General features: G+C 35.9%; 4 protein-coding genes across 4 annotated transcripts; all 4 read left to right on the top strand.

Moving 5' to 3' along the window:
• The first annotated feature begins 978 nt into the window (after positions 1-978).
• On the top strand, positions 979-5,078 carry LOC108330022 (protein arginine N-methyltransferase PRMT10). Its single transcript, XM_017564467.2, has 7 exons — positions 979-1,269; positions 1,698-1,890; positions 2,252-2,357; positions 3,046-3,235; positions 3,696-3,881; positions 3,969-4,052; positions 4,652-5,078. The coding sequence occupies exons 1-7, from the start codon at positions 1,084-1,086 to the stop codon at positions 4,826-4,828; spliced, it is 1,122 nt and encodes a 373-aa protein (XP_017419956.1). The 5' UTR covers positions 979-1,083; the 3' UTR covers positions 4,829-5,078.
• Positions 5,079-10,502: 5,424 nt separating this feature from the next.
• LOC128196187 (uncharacterized) lies at positions 10,503-12,992 on the top strand. Its single transcript, XM_052876415.1, has 3 exons — positions 10,503-11,331; positions 11,587-12,010; positions 12,101-12,992. The coding sequence occupies exons 1-3, from the start codon at positions 10,503-10,505 to the stop codon at positions 12,990-12,992; spliced, it is 2,145 nt and encodes a 714-aa protein (XP_052732375.1).
• A 1,099-nt stretch (positions 12,993-14,091) lies between these two features.
• Positions 14,092-14,718, top strand: LOC128196186 (uncharacterized). The gene is made up of 2 exons (XM_052876414.1): positions 14,092-14,163; positions 14,206-14,718. The coding sequence occupies exons 1-2, from the start codon at positions 14,092-14,094 to the stop codon at positions 14,716-14,718; spliced, it is 585 nt and encodes a 194-aa protein (XP_052732374.1).
• Positions 14,719-19,691: 4,973 nt separating this feature from the next.
• On the top strand, positions 19,692-23,390 carry LOC108330030 (cytochrome P450 734A1). The gene is made up of 5 exons (XM_017564475.2): positions 19,692-20,136; positions 21,267-21,490; positions 21,591-21,832; positions 21,918-22,272; positions 22,700-23,390. The coding sequence occupies exons 1-5, from the start codon at positions 19,872-19,874 to the stop codon at positions 23,150-23,152; spliced, it is 1,539 nt and encodes a 512-aa protein (XP_017419964.1). The 5' UTR covers positions 19,692-19,871; the 3' UTR covers positions 23,153-23,390.
• Positions 23,391-23,720: the final 330 nt, after the last annotated feature.

Here is a 23,720-nt window from a genome sequence, read left to right as displayed (position 1 = left end):
TTAACAATGAGATGAACCTAGCTGTTGGCGTCGCGCACTCAATAGGAACGACTCATTGGATTGTTATAGATGGAGAGAATGAGGATGAGAGGCTTTTCGGGGAAGCGACGGAGGGCAGCGGGGTCGAGGTGGAAGGTCAAGGCGGAGGTGGCGGTGTCGGGGGTTAAGGCGGAGAAAGGGAGGAGGGCCGTATGGGTGGGGAAGGTGTTGATGCGGATTTTGCAGAAGCAAGAGGTGGTGGAGGGATGCACCCCGGAGAGTGGAGGGGGTTTGGTTGGAGAGTGAAGTTTCAGAACTAGAGATTTGCAGGAAAGGAGAAAGATCCATGATAAGGAAGGAGAAAGAGAAAGTGACGAAAGCATTTTTACTTGAATTTCAGATTTTCAATTTCCAACGTGGCATGAAACATTCAGATACCATTAGCCAGCTCACTGAAAAGTTAACACCGTTGGTTTTCGAGGACTAAAATTACAGTTTCATTAAGGAGAAGGATGAAAGTGTAGCAAAGTTTGAAAGAGGGACGAAATCCAAAAACGCTTGATAGTTAAGGGAGTAAAAACATATTTAATCCTAATTATTAAAATGATAAAATTAAAAAATAATTTTTTATTATGAATAATTATTTAAATTTTAAAAATAGTAAATAAGAGGTAAAATTAAAAAAAAAACAAGAGAGATACCAAATAGATGTATTTTTTTATATATAGTTATATAAATTATAGATAATGAGTAATTTTTTAAATTAAAAATAATAGTTACTAAAATGATAAAACTAAAAAATAGTTTTTATAAATAACCTTTTTATCATAAATAATTATTTAAATTTTAAAAAATAGTTACTAAAAATAAAAATGTAATTAATTATTTTATAATAAGTAATTATTTGAATTAAAAAATATAAACCCGAAAAATAATTTTTCTTATTATTCAAGACGATATTAAAAATTCAATAAAAGACTCGAAAAGACAGCAAGTATAAACTAACCGTAGACAGAGGCAAGGCTGTAGTGCCGCGAAAGTTAGCATGCCCTAAAAGTTGAACGGAGCAGAGAGAGCAACGGCGCAAGGGCGAGTGTGTGTAAGATGGGAACCTCTGCAAACGCTGCTCCCGGTGGTCGGGGCGCCCCTGTTCCCAAAGACGTTGACTTCGCCAATTACTTCTGCACCTATGCTTTCCTCTACCACCAGAAGGATATGCTCTCGGATCGTGTTCGCATGGACGCTTACTTCAACGCCATCTTTGAGAACAAAAACCACTTCGCTGGCAAGGTCAGCGTCTTCATTATCACCATTTTACGCATCAACCATTTATCACTAAGCGCCGTCTTCTATGAATGAACCTTTGCTACTCTTTATTTTCCTATCAAACTTAAAAGGTTGAATTAAATTACCCTTGGACATATCTTATTTTGAGCTGAGATTAGTACAACCCTAGGTTTTATCTTCAATACTTTCCAAGAAATTGGGATTTCATTTTGCAATTTATATCCAAAAATGAGGTGAAGTAAAACTTGTGAAATTAGTTACCGAGCCCAACTTCGATGGCAGTGGAAATTTGACTGATACAGGGATTGAATAAGATGACCTTTGCTACTGTGTTATAATTTGAGAGCATTGGTTATGGTTATTGCTTGTGTTTATGTTATGATTTGTTGTAAGTGATTTTGAACTGACTTTGTGAGTTAACTTGGGAGAAGACTGTTTTGGATGTGGGGACTGGAAGTGGCATTCTTGCTATATGGTCAGCGCAAGCGGGCGCGAGGAAGGTGTATGCAGTGGAAGCGACGAAGATGTCAGAACATGCCCGTGCACTCGTCAAAGCGAATAATCTCCACAATGTAGTTGAGGTCATCGAGGGATCAATGGAGGATGTTACCTTGCCTGAGAAAGGTTAGAATTAATGAGATCTGTTTAGTTTGTTTGATATAACTTATGTATTTTTTTTGTGTTTCTGGTTCTTGTGTACATTAATGATTTCAAAAATGACATTTACTCTGTTTCCTGTTTTAAAGGATTTGTGGTGGAAGAAAACAACAGTTTTTGTGTGTTATCCGTTTTCTGAAATAAAGTGATGTTTTGTAATTATTGGTAAAATAAGGAAATGGAAATACAAATTGTTTTCTTAAATAAAAAAAACCACTTTGTGTTGTGTTTTATTAGTAAATTTGAGTTTTGTTCATTTTCCCCTCTTCGTCTAAATTATACTTGTTGATGATCCTTGTGGCCTTAGATGTTATTATGTAACTTGCAGTTGACGTGATAATCTCTGAGTGGATGGGTTATTTTCTTCTGCGAGAATCCATGTTTGATTCAGTTATACATGCTCGTGACCACTGGCTCAAACCGACAGGAGTGATGTATGTATTGTTGCAACTATTTTTCTGCCGCAACTCTTTTTACGTCTCAAAGCAGAGAAAAAAGTATTTTTGATGCATTGATGTTTTTTGTCTTCCCATTTGCTCCCTACCACCTTACCTATTCATCCATTTTGTGTTTTGGTTGTGTTAATTAAAATAGATATTGTGTAGTTCATTTTTCATATTGCAGCATTCATTCTTTCTCTGGGATTTTTAAGATTTCTACTGGAGTATTTTTGGTCACTTGATACTTGAAGCAAAACTATTGCCCCAAAAAAGACGTAATCCTTAAATTTCAACAATTGTTTCCACGTTTCAAACCAAGCTACACAGAAGGCACAAAGTTTTTTCTGTGTAACATATTCTATAGTTTTCAATGGAATTGGCTAGCTTCAAATTTCTTATTTCATAGTCATTACTCATTAGTCAACAAATACAGTGCCAAACTTGTCTCGTGAGTTAAATACAAAACTACTCAGTGCTTATCTATTTACATTAGATTCATTGTCTTGGCATGTAGTGCGCACTATGCTCATTTCATCACATTACCAATGGTTATAATTTACATGTATAAATAATATGGTTGTTGCCTGATGGTTATGTTATAAGTTTTGGTTACCTGTGTATTTCTTTGATTGCTTTTGGTGTTTCCTACGTAATTAGTGATTTGAGAAACTTTATTTGGCAGGTATCCTAGTCATGCTCGCATGTGGATGGCACCCATCAGGACTGGGATAGTTGATCACAAATCAGGAGAATATGAATCAACTATGGATGATTGGAACAACTTCGTTGATGAAACAAAAACCTACTATGGTGTTGATATGAGCACTTTAACAAAGCCTTTTTCAGATGAGCAAAGAAAATACTATCTTCAGGCAAGTTGTATACTTTGGTTTTCGTGGTTTATTTGTACTGAAATAATATTTCGATCATAGTTGGAAGCCTATGAGTTCTTATAATTTAGTTGGTTTTCTTGTTTGTTTAAAATTATGAATAAGTTTTTAGAAGTTAATTTTGGTATTCTTATCATGATTGTCAAAGTTGCGTGATGGTTTATTAAAAGTCAATTCTATGTGTTTTACCAGATTGAAAATTTGTAGTTCCAAAACTTATTTTTGTGATTGTGGTAGGATTGCATGCTGGACACCTAGACTATAAAGGGGGGTTGGTGGGGATTGTGCATCAACAGTGATTAATGGTTTCTTTTTACTTTGTGGGTGTTACTGGATATACAAATTAAATTTGGCTTCGTTATTGTAAGTTAATGTCAGAGTGTGATATAGAAGGATAAAGATTGCTCATGAGATTAATTTATGCTTGGTGTGATTTCTTTAGACATCTTTGTGGAACAACCTTCATCCACATCAAGTCATTGGAACTGCTGCTATAATAAAGGAAATTGATTGTTTAACTGCCACAGTGGCTGACATAGAAAAAGTTAGATCAAACTTTTCTTTGTCAATAACCATGGAAAACGCAAAGTTGTGTGGATTTGGAGGGTGGTTTGATGTACATTTTCGGGTTAGTTATTCTGACCTTTTTAACAACATTTGTATCTATCAAATATCATAAATCCTAATCCCAATGTTTTATGTTTTAATTCACCAGGGAAGAAGTGAGGATCCAGCTAAACAGGAGATTGAGTTAACTACAGCTCCTAGTGTGGATTACGGTACACATTGGGGCCAACAGGTTTGTGCTGCATCAATTTCTTGGTGATATAGTCTTGGTCATGAAATAATTTTGTCAGTATCAGTTTCTCCAATATAGGCCCTTTACTTTAGAGAACAATTGAACACTGTTGAAGGAATACAAACTTCTTTGCGGTAGTTTGATTTCTAAAAATTAAAAAAAGCCCAACACAACGTACACATTTCATGTTTGACTTTAAAAATTGTAGCAAGGATGAAACAGACACGTCACAGGACAGAAGCTTTGAATACTTGATGCTTTCTTCCTCTTCTCAGTAGTTTTCTAGCTATTTAATCTCCAAACAATAATAGGTCAAAAAATTGTGTTGAGTTGACTCAGATGCTTGTAGTTTGCTGTTTTTGCTTGTGTAGTTCTTCAATTTGCTTCAAACACTCGCTTAATGTGCATGTTGTATTCTTAAAATACGTTTTAACAATTTTATAGAGAATGGAAAACAGGCAACGAGATAACTTCCATACTTTGTGAATAATGATGTATGTATGTGCAGCATTTATTGTTGTAGTCATAACCTACGGTCTGACTTTTATATCCAGCTGCATGATAATGTTAGTTTGATGATATATTTAATCATTGGACAGGTTTTTCTTTTGCATCCTCCTATGAATCTCAGTGAAGGTGATGATTTAAAGGTTTCTTTTCTGATGAGTCGCTCGAAGGCGAATCATCGTTTGATGGAGGTTGAACTTGGATGTGAGATTCATCAGCATTCCGGCAAGCTACTTGCACCTTTCAAAAATAAGTACTACATTGAGTAACAATTTGGATTCCAAATTCTAGGGACTACAGGATACATGTCAGATTCTATTGCTCTTCATGCTTTGAATGATGATATCATATAATTATATCCCCAGGTCTATTGTATCTTTTTGGTGGAATGGTCTTTAATAGTCTTCTTTTCCACAAGTACTTCTAATATTTTTATGCAAGGTTTTCGATTATATACCAAGTTGTATCCAAACATAATATCAGTAGAGAAATGCAATGAGTTTTTTTTTGTCAGAAAAAGAATCGTGCTTATTTTTGTGAAATGTTAAAAACTACATTTAATGATGCAGTTGGTTTAGCATATTTTATGTGAAGTAATCTATTATATTTTTTTTTATCATCAATAGAGTTTTTGAAGTAAAAAATAACTCAAATTAATCATTAGCATTTTTTTCCTTTTTATCAGGAACATGGATCATGTGATTTTTACTCTCATAAAATCCATAAATCTCAAATGATCCCTAATTAAAATTATAATAAAAAGCTAAAAGTTATCTCCACCTTTTTTAGCGAATTTCGTGCAATCTGAAGTATTTTTAAATTTGGAAATATGTTTTGGAGTATACAACATATTCAAAAATATATTTCAAAATGTATTTTTAGATCGAGAAATATTTTTGAATTGTATATTTAGAATATGAGGTTAAGGATAATTTGTAAAAGTTTTTGAGGGTGTGAAAATATAATTTGATAATGGTTTGAAAATACATACTTGTTGTTTGAGTTGTGTACAAATAACTAGGATGAGATCTGAATTGAGTGATGAATGTGTACGTGAACTTAAATGGTTAACACATTTACTCTTTATTCAAGAAGAGAAAATTCCCTTAATTTTGGTTTAATTCCTTATTGTCCAAGAAACTCAAATTCCTTGTAATGTTTCATTAAAAGATAATACTTCTCCATGGTTTTCTTTCAAGAACTTTGTCAAAGCTTATCCTAATTCATCCAAGAATAACCCTAATATAGGCTCATCTCCCTCCTTTCCTAAGATTAGCCATGGCAAAACCAAGCCTTAGAAAAGCTAGAAATAAATCAAGTTATTTTATTGTATTTTAGAATGTAAGTGAATTTCTCTTACAAATTATTTAGAGTCTAACTTGAATGAATTTGGAGGAGAGTGATTGAATGAATTTGAAATGATTTGAAGGTAAATCTTTTGTTGTTTATTTGAGTGAATTTTGGAGGTAAGTGAGAGTAGATTTGGAAGTAATTTTTTTTTTTAATTTGTCACATTAATCATATTCTACACTAATTCTCACAAACTTTACTTCCAAATCCACTCTCACTTACCTCCAAAATCTACTCAAATAAACAACAAAAAATTTACCTTCAAATCCTCTCAAATTCATTCAATCACTTTCTCTCAAATCCATTCAAATGAACAGGGCTAAAAGTGAATTCCTTTTATGTTGCATTATTTTGAATAACATTTTAAAAATTTAAATTTAATGTATTTAAATATCTTTAAAATTGTTAAGTTTCTTATCAAAATAAATATAGCAATAAAATAAACACTTTTATTCAAGGTTAATGCGAGATTAGAAAATTAAGTTAATCACAAAAATACTTGTTGCTTTTTTTGAAGTATTTTGAAAAAATAAATAAAAATTTATGAGATTAAAGATAAATGAGGTGTGGTCCAATTTCATAAAATTTAATTCTTACAAGAAATAAGATATGACTTGTAAATGGAAGATGTATATTAGTTTTCATTTATATATTTTATTTGTGAATATGATAGTATGAATGAAGAAAGATACAAATAAAATAAAAGTAGAAAATAAAGATTAAAATATTAATATTCATCGACAGTTAAATTATTTTTTTTTAAATTTTTATAGCATACCGTTATCTTGAAAGTTATTTTTTATAAGTAAAACACAATATTTTTCCTTATTTTAATGTCTTTTACTTCTTAGTTTTAAAATAACTTTTGTTGGAAAAATAACAAAAATACCAAATAATAAGTGAAGCAAAATCCGTATAATTCTTTTTTATATAAATAATACGAAAAAAATGTACAAAATAGAAAAGATAGAAGTTAATAGGCATAAAAACTTTTTAATGTGAAAAAATTTCAATATGAAGAAATTATTTTTAAGAGATCTAATCCGGTAAAATCTTACACTTATAGTAATTAAGGAGTATTCCACAAATTATCTTATAGTTTCAAAGAATCAACAGACAAATATTCTCTTTACTAATAAAGTGGATAATAACATAACAAAAACTTAAATGTGTACCTAACCAAATAGTAAAAGAATAAAACATTTTTTATAAATTAGCTTCTTTACACAAACGCAGCATAAGATAGAGTGATTGGTCTCTTTTTCTTTTATATATATATATATATATATATATATATATATATATATATATTTATTTATTTTTAAGATATTCATAACTTTGGTCTATATATTTCTCGCTATTATATATTTTCCTTGTAATAATATAACGTAAAAGGTTACATAATTTTTAAATTATAGACTATAAATCTATAAAAAAAGTAAAATTTTCATGAAATCGGTGTGAATTATATAAGTTGGTGATTTATATGACATTTGTCAGACCTCATTAAAAACGCACCCAAAACCCCTCTGAACGGACGTCAGGTGTCAAGCAGCGAGGATCAGAAATCAGTTAGTGGAATGCAGGTGTCAGCAGAGGAGCGGACGTTCGGTTTTAACAAAACAAAATTTTCTGAAAATCGCGTCATACTCTCTGCATGCATCTTCTTCTCCAAAATCTGATTTTTCTCAAATTCTCCTCCTTCTCTCTAGAAAGCTCTCCCTTCTCTCTACCAAAACTCACCATTTCTCTTCTCCGATCACCGTTCAGGCACCGTAGAAACACTTCCGGCGTCCAGAGCTTCATTTTGAACCGAACAGTTTCGAGTTCTGAAACCGGTAAGTTTCCTTATCTTAGCCGATCATTTTCTGGTACATGCAAACCAAGTTCTGGTTGCATGCTGTCATCTGGTCTGAACCATTATTATTTTTATGTTGTTTGGTTTAGTTTGAAGAGTTGTTGAGCGTTGAGAGTAGAAAGATCTGTAGTCAGGCGAACCAAAATCTGCCTTTAGGACGTTCGTTCACGCTCAGAGGTAAGGAAAGCTTATTTAATTTAATTTGTATGCGGTTGTAATGTAAGAACGTTCGTTAGTTGACTGAATGAATTGGATGCATGATGATTGATATGATTATAGTACATGAACGTTTGTTTATTTAATGAGTGGAAATGAAATATGACTGAGTTATGTTATGATGTATGAACTATATGAAATCCCTATGTTTGGAGGGTATGAAATATGAATGTATAAAGTTGTGAAACTATATATTAATAAATGAGTTGGAATATATATGATCCTGATATGATTTCCCCTAAGAAAGTGTACGTTCGTTACTAAACGGTCCTTGACTGTTCGGTTTTCTAATAAACTTGGTTAGTAGTGGATTCTTTCATTTGGATAGAATCCTATTTGAGGACGAGCGTATGCATTTAGAGTTACTATGCTTGAGCGTTCGGCCAAGTATAGTTGTGTCTCGTTGTCCTGTTATAAATATATATATATATATATATATATATATATATATATATATATATATATATATATATATATATATATATATATATATATATATATATATATATATATATATATATATATATATATATGTAATTGTATATTGGAGTTATTCGTAAACACTATCCCAATAGTATCTAGATATAATTACCAAGCCTCTTCTCTTTCAGTTTAGTAGCATTTGGTCTCATACCAAGTGTTCGTCCTAAACAAGTGTTTGGTCTTACACGAGGCACTCGTTCTATCTCCTTAAGTTAAACTTCCTAATACGAGCGTTCATTCAAGCTCTCTAGGGCTCGCTCACTATAGTGTTCAGTCTTTGACTGACATTGGGATTACTTAATACTAAATTCAATTGATCTAGGTATTCACAAGTGTTCAGTTTCTTCATGTGAATCATTATAAGTATTAGTTTCGAATGTCTTGAAATATCCTTATTCATTGGTTTCATTCTGGAGTCTTCGTTCTTGGTCTGGTCTTTTTGATGTTTAATTGAAATTCTCAAGAGTCAGTTCACCTAATTGGCTTAATGTTGTAATTGACGTTCGTTCCATTAGTTTCTGGTGATTTATGGTTGTACTCGTTATCTTTCTCAACCCGATATCAACCCCTTGACCTTAAATCCACTCTTAACCTTGAGATCTCTCGATCTCGCTCTATATGTTCGTCTAGTTCTGAGTTCGGGTTGAACGTTCGCTATTTATAAATCTCATGAATCTTTGTACGAGTTGGCTAAATGAGATGATTATTAATGAAAGATGAAGAAAATATGATATGGAAATGTTGTGGATTATGGACGAGCGTTCCGGGGAGGAACGACTCATGTGTGAATATTGGAATTTGTAAAGTATGACTGTGGGTAAGCTAAGCTGGTTGTTCATCCTGATGTTCCGTGAGTACTCGTCTTCACGTAGAGGAGGGTAAGTCATGTGTGGGAACGGCAGGAGGTCCTAGTCCTTAGGGTTACTTTGGACAGATAGGGCTAACCTCGGGTGGCAACTGTTGAGGGCATCCCAGTTACTACATCACCCGGGTGCACGAACGCCTGTAGCTACGCAGATTTCATACAGTCCGGACAGTGAGTCTAGTATTAGGATTTGTGTGAACGAACTATGAATTATCTTGTTTGAATGATTTTCTGAAATGTATGTTTATGCATGAATTAAATTACATAAGCTTACCCTGTGTTTTTCTTGTCATGTCTTGTTTCGTACGTCTGTCCTTGTCATTGCAATGATCATCCGCGTGGATGTGAGCAGAAGGAGACGAGCTGCTGGAAGAAGCGCTGGAAGAAGAAAATTTGGTAGAGGTAGAAGTGAAGACCGAACAATAGGACGTTCAGTCAGTAGTTTAGTATAGAAAGGTTGTCGTTCGATCATCTCCCCTTTTGATTTCATTTTGATCGTTCGGTATGAGTTTTGTAAACCGTTCGGTTAAACTTTCTTAACCTGTTTAGTTACTTTTATAACTCTTTTATGTAAGGCCGTTCGGCCATGAGCGTTCACTCTACTCTAGTGTAAGACTGATCTGAATTATTGGTAAATGTAATTACTCTATTATGTGGTTCATACTGTATTTCTGGGATGTTACATTAGTGGTATCAAAGCAGTTTTGTTCCTTTAAGGACACTGTAGGTTATGAGTACACTACGTTTTTGCTGTGTGCTTAACGTTCGTTTGATGAGTGATTTTAAACTCTTTGAACTTAACTAACGATTGCTTTCTTTGCTTCTGAGAGAACTAATGGCACCAAGACCTCCTCCTCAACCTACCGAGCGTGATGCAGCCGACAACACCAGATTATTAGAATCTGTAATAGAAGCTTTACAGCAGCAGAACGCTGCCTTGGTGCAGCAAAACACGGCCGCTTTGCAGAGTTTGGAAGCCGCACGTGCCAACTCTGAAGCGACCCAACGACAACTGATGGAGATTATTGCGACCACCAGGAACACATCTGGAGCGTCCACTTCCAACGCTATCCATCAGACCGAGTGAAGCTTGGAGAGTTTTCTCCAACATCACCCAGCCAAATTCAATGGAAAGTGCCTTCCTGATGAGGCAGATCAGTGGCTGCGTGATATGGAACGAATCTACAATGCCAAGAGGTGTCCTGATGATAATAGATTGGCGTTCACAGAATATCTCTTAACTGGGGAAGCCAGTCATTGGTGGACGAGCATGAAGATGATACTGGCGGATGCTCAAAGTCCCATCTCTTGGGAAGTCTTCAAAAGCAAGTTCTATGAGGAGTATTTTCTTGATAGCGTCCGTTTTGCAAAGGAGGTGGAGTTTCTTCAGCTAGTGCAAGGTGGGATGTCCGTTTCGGAGTACACCAACAAGTTCAAACACTTAGTAAGATTCAACACTATGGCCACCAGTGAGGAATGGCAGTGTAGGAAGTTCGAAAATGGGCTGAGGAGTGATTTGAAGCTACTGATATCCAGCCTATGTATTAAGTCATTTCCTGCCATGGTTGAGAGGGCAAAGGTATTGGAGAAGAACGTAGCAGAGGTAGAACAACAGAAGAAGCAACAACAAGTGGTGAGGGGACCGGTATTGTCTAGAGGCAATACGAATTTGAGAAGGAATCCTTACGCTCGTCCAGCACAACCATCAAATTCAAGTGGGTCTCAGGCAGTGGTTGTTGTCGGTCGGTCTGGACAGCAAGGGACCGTAACATGTTTTCAGTGTGGAGGACCACACTACCGTTCGTTGTGTCCTCAGTTAGTAGGAGGAAAGTATTGCACTCGCTGCAGGAGGAATGGACATTTGGAGAGTGAGTGCAACATGGGAGGACGAGCAATGATGAGGCCACCGAATGCTGGAAGGAATCAATCGAGAGGTGGTGGTCGAGCACAAGCAGTTGGTCGGGTATATGCCATAACGGGCGCTGAAGCAGCAAGTTCAGGTACCCTTATCACCAGCACTTGCTTATTGTATGGATTGCCTTGCTGTGTGTTATATGATTCGGGGGCAACACACTCCTTCATCTCGAAGGCGTGCGTTGAGAAACTGGGCTTAGCTGAGAGCGAGATGCAGTTTGACTTGGTGGTGTCAACCCCAATGGCTGGTGAGGTTAGGACGTCTACAGTTTGCATTAGATGTCCTATAGAAGTTGAGGGGCGTAGATTTAGAGTTAACCTCATTTGCTTACCTCTTCAAGGTTTAGAAGTGATCCTAAGAATGGATTGGTTGGCTGCAAATCGCATTCTCATAGATTGTGGTGAGAAGAAGTTAGTGTTTCCGAATGAAGAAGAAGAAGAGTTTTCAGTAACGCTCGGTCAATTAAGGGAAGATATTATGGAGGGCGCGAGCTGTTATCTGATAATGACGCACGCGGACGAGAAGTGTGAAGCATTAAGTAACGAAAGATCATCTAGTAGCAAGCTGAGTGGAGGACGATCGGTGGTGGATGAATTCCCGAACGTCTTTCCGGATGAAGTACCTGGACTACCTCTTCCTCGTGAGGTAGAATTCACTATTGACTTGGTGTCGTCCGCGGGGCCCATTTCTATTGCACCTTATCGGATGTCACCAGCTGAGTTGGTCGAACTCAAGAAGCAGATTGAAGATTTAATGGACAAGCAGTTCATTCGGCCAAGTGCATCACCTTGGGGAGCGCCAGTTCTCTTAGTGAAGAAGAAGGATGGCAGCTCTCGGCTTTGTATTGACTACAGACAGTTAAACAAGCTGACCATCAAGAATAAGTACCCCTTGCCGAGGATTGACGATCTATTGGATCAATTGCATGGGGCTACTATATTTTCGAAGATTGATTTGAGGTCTGGGTATCATCAGATTCGAGTTAAGGAAGGGGACGTCCAGAAGACTGCTTTCAGGTCTCGTTACGGACACTACGAGTATGTAGTGATGTCGTTCGGTGTCACTAATGCGCCAGCGATTTTCATGGACTACATGAATTGCATCTTTAGGCCGTTCCTAGACAAGTTCGTGGTCGTCTTCATTGATGATATCCTCATCTACTCCAAGAGCTGTGAAGAACATGAAGAACACTTGAGGATGGTGCTTGGCGTCTTGAGGGAAAAGGAGTTGTACACTAAGCTATCTAAATGTGAGTTTTGGATGAAGGAACTGCAGTTCTTGGGGCACGTAGTCTCTGTTGGAGGGATCTCAGTGGATCCGGCCAAGGTACGAGCGGTGTTGGAATGGGAGAGTCCGCGTTCGGTCACTGAAGTCCGAAGTTTCATGGGGTTGGCGGGCTACTATAGACGTTTCATTGAAGGATTTTCTAAGATAGTAGCGCCATTAACACATCTGACCCGAAAGGATCACCCGTTTACCTGGACCGATCGGTGTGAATCGAGTTTCCAAGAATTGAAGCAGAAGTTGACGAGCGCTCCAGTTTTGGTCATTCCTAACACGGCCAAACCATTCGAAGTCTATTGCGATGCTTCTCATCAAGGTTTGGGCTGTGTGCTTATGCAAGAAAGAAGGGCGGTCGCGTACGCTTCTCGGCAACTGAAGATACACGAGAAGAACTATCCTACGCACGACTTGGAGCTGGCAGCAGTGGTCTTCGCGTTGAAGATTTGGAGACACTACTTGTAGGGATCTACATTCCAAGTCTTCAGTGATCAGAAGAGTCTCAAGTACCTCTTTGATCAGAAGGAGTTGAATATGAGGCAGAGGAGGTGGCTTGAGTTCTTGAAGGACTATGACTTTGAACTACTCTACCATCCAGGAAAGGCGAACGTTGTAGCGGACGCTTTGAGTAGGAAGGTAGTTCATGTCTCGGCAATGATGATCAAAGAGCTGAGTTTGGTGGAAAGCTTTAGAGACTTAAGGTTGCAGTTCGATTTAGCACCGAACAGTATTAGATGCTGTAACCTTATAGTATCCAGTGATATCTTTGACCAGATCAGAGAAAAGCAGTCAGCGGATGAATTCTTAGTGAAGATCTTGAGCGCGCTCGGTACAGACCAAGCCAAGTACTTCAACACTGGAACGGACGGTCTCTTACGATACAGAGATAGGACGTGCGTTCCTAACAATGGCGAGCTGAAGAGGATTATTCTTGAAGAAGGGCATCAAATTCGTCTTAACATGCATCCTGGCATGACTAAGATGTATCAAGATCTCAGGAAGTCTTTCTGGTGGCCAGGAATGAAGAGTGATGTCGCTCGTTTTGTGGCATCATGCTTAACTTGTCAACGAGCCAAGGCAGAGCATCAGAGACCGGGCGGTCTACTACAGCAGTTGGAGATTCCTGAATGGAAGTGGGACAACATCTTGATGGATTTCGTGACCCACTTACCCCATACGGTCAAGAATCACGACTCCATCTGGGTGATAGTGGATCGGCTGACGAAGAGCGCCCACTTCTTAGCCATTAATTTGAAGATGTCCATGACGAAGCTTGCACAACTCTACATCAACGAGTTCGTTCGTTTGCATGGAGTGTCATCCAGCATCATCTCTGACCGAGACACAAGGTTTACATCTCGGTTTTGGCAGTCCTTGCAAAGTGAATTGGGTAGCAAACTGCAGATGAGTTCAACTTATCATCCTCAGACGGACATCTGAGAGGACCATCCAGACGCTTGAAGACTTACTGAGGACGTGCGTCCTAGATCACGTGGGCGTATGGGATGAACTCTTACCACTAGTGGAGTTCACCTACAACAACAGCTTCCAGTCCAGCATCGGAATGACTCCGTTTGAAGCTCTCTACGGGAGGAAGTGTCGAACGCCACTATGTTGGTTCCAGGAAGGAGAGAAGGTGTTGACTGGACCTGAGCTCATTCAGTAGACAACCGAGAAGGTGAAGTTGATCCAAGAGAGGTTGAAGACGTCAAGGAGCCGACAAAAGTCGTATGCAGACAAGAGGAGAAGGCCCTTGGAATTCACTGCAGGAGAGCACGTCTTCCTTAGACTAAATCCAACCACTGGAGTGGGCAGAGCCGTTCATCCCAAGAAGTTGTCTCCCAAGTTCGTTGGGCCTTATCAAATTCTAAGAAGAATTGGACCAGTGGCGTATGAGTTATCCTTACCTCCTCAACTGTCCAATCTTCATCCAGTCTTCCACGTTTCTCAACTCCGGAAGTATATAGCCGACCCTTCTCATATAGTGGAGTTAGAGAACGTCCATCTTCGTCAAGACCGAACGCTGGAGATGCAACCTGTTCGTGTTGAAGACAGTCGCACGAAGTACTACAAGAGGAAAGCCATCCGACTAGTAAAAGTGGTCTGGGATGAGAAGACTGGCGACTCTACATGGGAAGTGGAGGATACTTTGAGGGACTTGTATCCCTACCTATTTTTGGGTAAGATTTAATTTTCGAGGACGAAAATTTTTGTAGTTGGAGGGAATGTCAGACCTCATTAAAAACGCACCCAAAACCCCTCTAAACGGACGCAAGGTGTCAAGCAGCGATGATCAGAAATCAGTTAGTGGAATGCAGGTTTCAGCAGAGGAGCGGACGTTCAGTTTTAACAAAACAAAATTTTCTGAAAATCGCGTCACACTCTCTACATGCATCTTCTTCTCCAAAATCTGATTTTTCTCAAATTCTCCTCCTTCTCTCTAGAAAGCTCTCCCTTCTCTCTACCAAAACTCACCATTTCTCTTCTCCGATCACCGTTCAGGCACCGTAGAAACACTTCCGGCGTCCAGAGCTTCATTTTGAACCGAACAGTTTCGAGTTCTGAAACCGGTAAGTTTCCTTATCTTAGCCGATCATTTTCTGGTACATGCAAACCAAGTTCTGGTTGCATGCTGTCATCTGGTCTGAACCATTATTATTTTTATGTTGTTTGGTTTAGTTTGAAGAGTTGTTGAGCGTTGAGAGTAGAAAGATCTGTAGTCAGGCGAACCAAAATCTGCCTTTAGGACGTTCGTTCACGCTCAGAGGTAAGGAAAGCTTATTTAATTTAATTTGTATGCGGTTGTAATGTAAGAACGTTCGTTAGTTGACTGAATGAATTGGATGCATGATGATTGATATGATTATAGTACATGAACGTTTGTTTATTTAATGAGTGGAAATGAAATATGACTGAGTTATGTTATGATGTATGAACTATATGAAATCCCTATGTTTGGAGGGTATGAAATATGAATGTATAAAGTTGTGAAACTATATGTTAATAAATGAGTTGGAATATATATGATCCTGATATGATTTCCCCTAAGAAAGTGTACGTTCGTTACTAAACGGTCCTTGACTGTTCGGTTTTCTAATAAACTTGGTTAGTAGTGGATTCTTTCATTTGGATAGAATCCTATTTGAGGACGAGCGTATGCATTTAGAGTTACTATGCTTGAGCGTTCGGCCAAGTATAGTTGTGTCTCGTTGTCCTGTTATAAATATATATATATATATATATATATATATATATATATATATATATATATATATATATATGTAATTGTATATTGGAGTTATTCGTAAACACTATCCCAATAGTATCTAGATATAATTACCAAGCCTCTTCTCTTTCAGTTTAGTAGCATTTGGTCTCATACCAAGTGTTCGTCCTAAACAAGTGTTTGGTCTTACACGAGGCACTCGTTCTATCTCCTTAAGTTAAACTTCCTAATACGAGCGTTCATTCAAGCTCTCTAGGGCTCGCTCACTATAGTGTTCAGTCTTTGACTGACATTGGGATTACTTAATACTAAATTCAATTGATCTAGGTATTCACAAGTGTTCAGTTTCTTCATGTGAATCATTATAAGTATTAGTTTCGAATGTCTTGAAATATCCTTATTCATTGGTTTCATTCTGGAGTCTTCGTTCTTGGTCTGGTCTTTTTGATGTTTAATTGAAATTCTCAAGAGTCAGTTCACCTAATTGGCTTAATGTTGTAATTGACGTTCGTTCCATTAGTTTCTGGTGATTTATGGTTGTACTCGTTATCTTTCTCAACCCGATATCAACCCCTTGACCTTAAATCCACTCTTAACCTTGAGATCTCTCGATCTCGCTCTATATGTTCGTCTAGTTCTGAGTTCGGGTTGAACGTTCGCTATTTATAAATCTCATGAATCTTTGTACGAGTTGGCTAAATGAGATGATTATTAATGAAAGATGAAGAAAATATGATATGGAAATGTTGTGGATTATGGACGAGCGTTCCGGGGAGGAACGACTCATGTGTGAATATTGGAATTTGTAAAGTATGACTGTGGGTAAGCTAAGCTGGTTGTTCATCCTGATGTTCCGTGAGTACTCGTCTTCACGTAGAGGAGGGTAAGTCATGTGTGGGAACGGCAGGAGGTCCTAGTCCTTAGGGTTACTTTGGACAGATAGGGCTAACCTCGGGTGGCAACTGTTGAGGGCATCCCAGTTACTACATCACCCGGGTGCACGAACGCCTGTAGCTACGCAGATTTCATACAATCCAAACAGTCAGTCTAGTATTAGAATTTGTGTGAACGAACTATGAATTATCTTGTTTGAATGATTTTGTGAAATGTATGTTTATGCATGAATTAAATTACATAAGCTTACCCTGTGTTTTTCTTGTCATGTCTTGTTTCGTACGTTCGTCCTTGTCATTACAATGATCATCCGCGTGGATGTGAGTAGAAGGAGACGAGCTGTTGGAAGAAGTGCTGGAAGAAGAAAATTTGATAGAGGTAGAAGTGAAGACCGAACAATAGGACGTTCAGTCAGTAGTTTAGTATAGAAAGGTGGTCGTTCGATCATCTTCCCTTTTGATTTCATTTTGATCGTTCGGTATGAGTTTTGTAAACCGTTCGGTTAAACTTTCTTAACCTGTTTAGTTACTTTTATAACTCTTTTATGTAAGGCCGTTCGGTCATGAACGTTCACTCTACTCTAGTGTAAGACTGATCTGAATTATTGATAAATGTAATTACTCTATTATATGGTTCATACTGTATTTCTGGGATGTTACAACATTTTTGTTAAGTGAATTAAATACGAGGACATTTTTTTGCATTACTTCTGAATTTATATCCTAAATGATCCGTTCGTTTTAATTAATAAAATATTTTCATGTATAAAAAGGGTATCGACAAGATAAACAACAATTTTGGTGTTGCCTACTACAGTAAGAACACTTTATCATATATCACTAACAAAACTGTTTTTCTGTAAACTTTTTGGGTTTCTTTTAGATAAAAATTGTTATCGTAAATCACTAAAACATATGTTGTCTCTGTGATACAAACAAAAATCATTTTATTCGTATTGTGTTTTTGAAATAATTTGGTTAGAATATGAAGATAACTTACACAACTCTAAAACTGTTTTCATATAAAAATAGAAGGATTTTCTTATAACATGCAAACACTACAATTTTTAAGTAATGTTGTTTATTTTAGCAATTATTCTAACATAATACCCATCTATATCATTATACAAAAGAGGATATACTTTTTTGGTGTGATCTTTCGATCAGACAATTTTATCTTTTAATAAATAAAAAATATTTTATTTAATTATTTAATAAAAGAAATAAACAAGTAACTTATATTTACTTTAAAATATATATAGGTAAATAAATTATCTTTTTTAAAAATGATTACATTATTTTTTAATATTATTTTTGCAAAAGCATATATATATATATATATATATATATATATATATATATATATATATATTATTGATTTTTAATTCATTATTCATAAAAAATGATAAAATTGTATATTTTAATGTAATTAAGAATGTAAATAACTAAGGATATTGAAGTTAGAAGGAGGCAATAATAAATGTGAATCTTCTTGATAAACATGATAATAACAATAATAAGTATGAATTTTCTTAATAGAAATTTTAATAACGTTTAGTTAAATAGTGTTAAGTGAGAAATATAGTGATGTGTTTATTTTATAATCATGTTAATGCATTTATGTTTGTGTATAAGTAAAGAACATTGTTGAGTAATCAAGGTGCAGTAGTGTATTTTTTTATGTCCTTATTAAGACTATGTCTTACAAGTAATTAATGAATATTGCATAATTAAATAATTTTATAGCTTTTATTTTTCATAGTTATAATTGTAGATCAATTTGATAATATGCAGCTTATTGAAATAAAATTTTAAATTTGATTAGCTAACAAGATATAAATAATACTATTAATTCTGCATCTCAGTTCTATAAAAATAAGTTATCATTCTTATGAGTGTCATAAGAAATTTGTTAACATCTTCCTACCAAATATTTTATGTAGTCTTACATATAGTTACTTTTAATTTTAGTAATCTAAAACTAAAATATAATACTCGTAATTCCTAGCAATATACCACATTAATTAACTACTTATATACATGGAATAGATGATTAAATAACCTTTACAAATTATGTATAATAATATTAATGTTTACGACTTAAAAATAAATTTCAATATTTCTAAAATATTTTTTATTTTTATATTTTTAAAATAAATATTATAATATAAAAGTCGTAATTTAAAATCCTAAAAGATGAAAAGTGAAAAAATATATTTAAAAAACTAAAACGAAAAATCATACATTTCATCAAAACTAAAAACGATAGTTTCAAAATATATAAGAATAAAAACAAAATAATGAAATCAAATGAAAACTTGTTAATTTTAAGGAGAATATATACAATTTAACTAAAGAAAATAGAAAGATAATATGATGCGTGTTCACATTTTTTTTATCATTATGTTATCTTATAATTATTTCGTAAAATTACTTTACAATAAAAGATATATTTTAAATATTCTACAATTTGGGCAGTTTTTTCTGATTATTATTATTTTTATTTGGCAATTCTTTTATATTTTGAATTATTTTTTATTTTTTAGCAACATTACTATATAATTTAACATCTCAAAACATATTTATCATTTTTCATCGTGTAAAAATTTATCAAATTAAAGAATAAATATAATAAAGAATACAACATAACGATTGTAATAAAGAAATGCATACACAATATAGAAAAAAAAAAGTTGTTTAACACCTAGACAATCAGGTAAAATAAATGATACCTATTATAAAAATAAATCCAAACTAATAATTATAAACAATGCATTTTTCAATTTAAATTTATGTTTAGAATGACTTTTCTCACTAAAAATACCTCTTAAAAAATATGAGAACTTTAATTTTTTTATTTTATTTTTTTTCACCTTTTAGATAATTTCCTTTATCTTGAATTTGATGTTATGATTTAAAAATGTTATTAAGGGAAAAATATTAAGAAAAAAATGAGATAGTTTTACATGAAAAAAGACAAAGGTAAAATTTGTATGAAAAAGCTTATTGTTTAAAATAAGGTCAAATTGGTTGACCATTAGAATTCCAACGGCGGCCCCTACGCCCTTTGTTCTGGTTATCTTTTCTCTGCCTCCTCTGCTCTCTTCCTCTGTCTCTCTCTTTCTTTCAAATGTTATAAAGCCAACAACAACACAGCAACAACCAAACCACACATAACAGTTCTGCACCCCAACACACATCAAACATACACTCATTTTCAACATCATGGAAGTTTTTAAGATTCTTTTTGTCTTTCTCATCACTCTGCTACTCATCTTCAAGCTCGCACTCTCTTTCTGGTGGAGACCAAGGAAAATTGAAGCCCATTTCTCCGACCAAGGAATAAGAGGACCTCCTTATCGTTTCTTCCTCGGAAATGTTAAAGAACTTGTCGGAATGATGATGAAAGCCTCTTCCCAACCCATGCCTTTCTCTCACAACATTCTCCCCAGAGTCCTTTCCTTCTACCATCACTGGAACAAAATTTATGGTACGTTATATTTTTCTTATCACCGTTACTACCTCTCTCCTTCACACACCCTGCTACTCTCCCTCCTACACGCATACATTGTCTCCAATCTTGCTTGCATGAATGTTTTCTCACACTTGTTCATACCCATATTGTTTCTCTTCAAAGGTTCAAAGGTCTGTTACTTTTCCTGGTTTTGAGACTTTCAAGGCCTCATTTCTGGAGAAAGGTTGCTTTTTTTTTTGGCAACCCTTTCTGCCGTTTCTTTTCCACCGGTAACTGTTTATTGCACCACCTCCTTTCTCGATCAACTTTTTTTCTTGTTTTCCCATTTTATATGTGTTTCTCTCTGTTTTTTCTGATACATCGTTGTGGTAGTAAAGTAATGCCCAAAGTCCGCAACTTGGAGTTTGACCCCAACATCGCCATTTCTGAGTTTTTTCAGCTTACCAGGCAATCACAGTTGTAGTCGTATTTATCCATAACTTCCTGCAGTATGAGTAACAGTGACAATGACTACTGCAACTTTTTAAAACCTTAATTAACCTCAACTTCTGTATGTTAATCACATATTTATTAGGAACTGATTCCTGTCCGGTACAGATGTCAGTTATACAAAATTAAGGTACCCATTTTTCCCAGTTTATTTTCTTACAAGAAAAAAGAAATACCAGGCTTATAAATGAACCCTTCTTACTTATATCAGTTCAATTTTGTTGAATGCGAAGTTGTCATCTGATTTTGCTCTTTCCCATGTCTTATTTTTCTTGTGTTGTTATATGGGGAATTGAATTGTGACAATGTAGTTGTATGTGTTTGGTAACCGTTTTTAAATTGACTTGTCTTCTTCAATTCCCTCCTCCTCCTGTTTTTTGCCACCTCTCTGTTAATGTCTCTGTGCTGTAGGGTCTACACCGTCCTTGCACCCTCTGAAACCAACGGTTGTCATGTTTCCTGCATCTTTCATCATTTTACAAACTTCACACTTCCTACACAACCCTCTGTGGTAGTTCCACCTTCATGTAAAAATGTCTCATTTCTTTTTCTCACATCATAAAAATAATGCCATTAATGCAAAATTACACATACCATTCAATTGCATAATCATTCGATTCATTAATTAATAAAAACATGATTTATATTTGATAAAGGTTCGACATTCCTGGTTTGGTTTGGACCCACCGTTCGAGTCATCATCTCTGATCCAGACCTCATCCGAGAAATCTTGATCTCCAAGTCAGAATTCTACGAGAAAAACGAATCTCCCCCACTTGTCAAGCAGCTTGAAGGTGATGGGCTCCTGAGCCTCAAAGGAGAAAAATGGGCTCACCACCGAAGAATCATCTCTCCCACCTTTCGTATGGAGAATCTCAAAGTAACTTACAGTATTATATAATAATATGTTAAATTGTTCATGTGTGCCTTTTTTTTTAATTTATTTTAATGGCGTAAATAAAAAAAATACACTTTTGTAGTTGTTGATACCGAATATGGCAACAAGCGTGGTTGAGATGTTGGCGAAGTGGAAGACAATGGCCGAGAAGGGTGAAGTGGAAATCGAAGTTTCAGAATGTTTTCAAACCTTAACAGAAGATGTAATAACTAGGACAGCGTTTGGAAGCAGCTACGAAGACGGGAAAGCCGTTTTCCGGTTACAAGCCCAACAAATGGAACTGGCAGCCGATGCCTTCCAAAAAGTGTTCATTCCAGGTTCCAGGTAAGAAACAAGAAACAAGAAACAAGAAACAGTCCCTGTGTAATTAATTAATGAGAGTAATATTTTGAAACTTGGGTTGTTTTAGATTCTTTCCGACGAGGAGGAATTTAAATTCTTGGAGATTGGATAAGAAAATGAAGAGATCATTGGTGAAGTTGATCGATAGACGAAAAGAGAATGCGTGTGGGAATGAAATTACGAAAGGAGCGAAGGATTTGCTGGGGCTTATGATTGGAGCTTCCGTAACGGTGGATGACATGGTGGAAGAGTGCAAGACATTTTTCTTTGCAGGGAAACACACAACTTCCAACCTGCTGACGTGGAGCACTATTCTGCTTGCTATGCATCCGAAGTGGCAGGTAGAGGCACGTGAGGAGGTGGCGATGGTGTGCGGTGCACGTGGCATCCCTACCAAGGACGATATCGTCAAGCTTAAGACAGTAAGCAAGTGTGCATAATCATATATAATCTTTTAAGCAAGTTTTTGTTTTGTTTTGTTGGGGATTGAGACAAAAATCATGTTTTGTCTCTTGGGGCCTTGTTTTCTGTGTTGGTTTCCTCACACAAGGAAACCCAACTGCGGCCCTTTCGGCTTTCCTGTTTCTTATCTCAAGGAAGCATGTAGGGGCAGTGTTATCGTTTCCCTCTTCCAAGTTTTGTTTTCGTTTAACAAACGTTTGTTGCAGAGATTAAAAACACTTCCCTCAAAATTCTCGAATCTTTCCTGGGTCATCAACTTGTCGATTCTCGTATCAAATACTTAAATACATATAAATTTTAATAATTATGAGGTAGGGTTCTTTTAAATAATTGAAATTCATTTTATAATGAGAAAGAAACATTTTGTTGTCAAATTCATATTTGCAGTTGACGATGATCGTGAACGAGTCTCTAAGGCTGTACCCTCCGACCATCGCAACCATCAGAAGGGCCAAAGCTGACGTGGAGCTAGGGAACTTGAAGATCCCGTGCGGGACGGAGCTTCTGATCCCCATCTTGGCCGTTCATCACGATCAGGCCACGTGGGGCAGCGACGCGAACGAGTTCAATCCTGGCCGTTTCTCCAACGGCGTGTCTCGCGCTGCGCGCCACCCTTTTGCATTCATCCCCTTCGGGCTTGGTGCGCGAACCTGCGTGGGACAGAACCTGGCGCTTCTTCAAACGAAACTGACCCTGGCCATCATGCTTAGCCGTTTCAGTTTCAAATTGGCCCTTACCTATCGCCACGCGCCAACGGTCCTCATGTTGCTCTACCCTCAGTATGGCGCGCCGATCATTTTCCAACCCATTGCCACAACCGCAACCACCGTGGATTGTTGATGATGATGATCATGTTTGTGTAGAATGAGTGTATATTGGGTTCCGTTTAGGGATCAAATCCCCCCTTATGTCTTTTGGAAAATTCAAGACACAAAAATTAAATATGTATGGATTTGGGTTATATTAAGCGTTTAAAACAGTTTTTTAAAACTTTAAAATTGCCAAAAACATATTAGAGGCACCTGGTTTGTGTTACTTGTATCCTTTACGATCAACAAGCTTTTCAATATTCTTCTACGATTTTTAATGTTTGATTATATATATATATATATATATATATGGTACATTTGAAATACAATTTGGTAATTATGTGAATAATAACATTTAATTATTATATTATTAATTTAGAATTAAGTATGTTTTTACTTTATAAATTAAATATAAAATAAAAATTTGTTTTATTTTAAATTTATATATAATTTATTCTTCAAACTTTTAAAAAATAAATAGATATTATTAAGGTTTAAACCCTCGTATGGTCATCAAGTTTGTTCAAAAATCTCAAGTGAGTCCTCGTATTTGAAACGTTTCAATTGAGTCTAAATATTTGTAAAATTAAGTCAATTTT

This window comes from Vigna angularis, chromosome 4, assembly GCF_016808095.1.
Source record: "Vigna angularis cultivar LongXiaoDou No.4 chromosome 4, ASM1680809v1, whole genome shotgun sequence".
Classification (NCBI taxonomy): domain Eukaryota; kingdom Viridiplantae; phylum Streptophyta; class Magnoliopsida; order Fabales; family Fabaceae; genus Vigna; species Vigna angularis.
The sequence above is the reverse complement of the archived record's forward strand: the minus strand, read 5'-3'. Positions and strand labels throughout refer to the sequence as shown.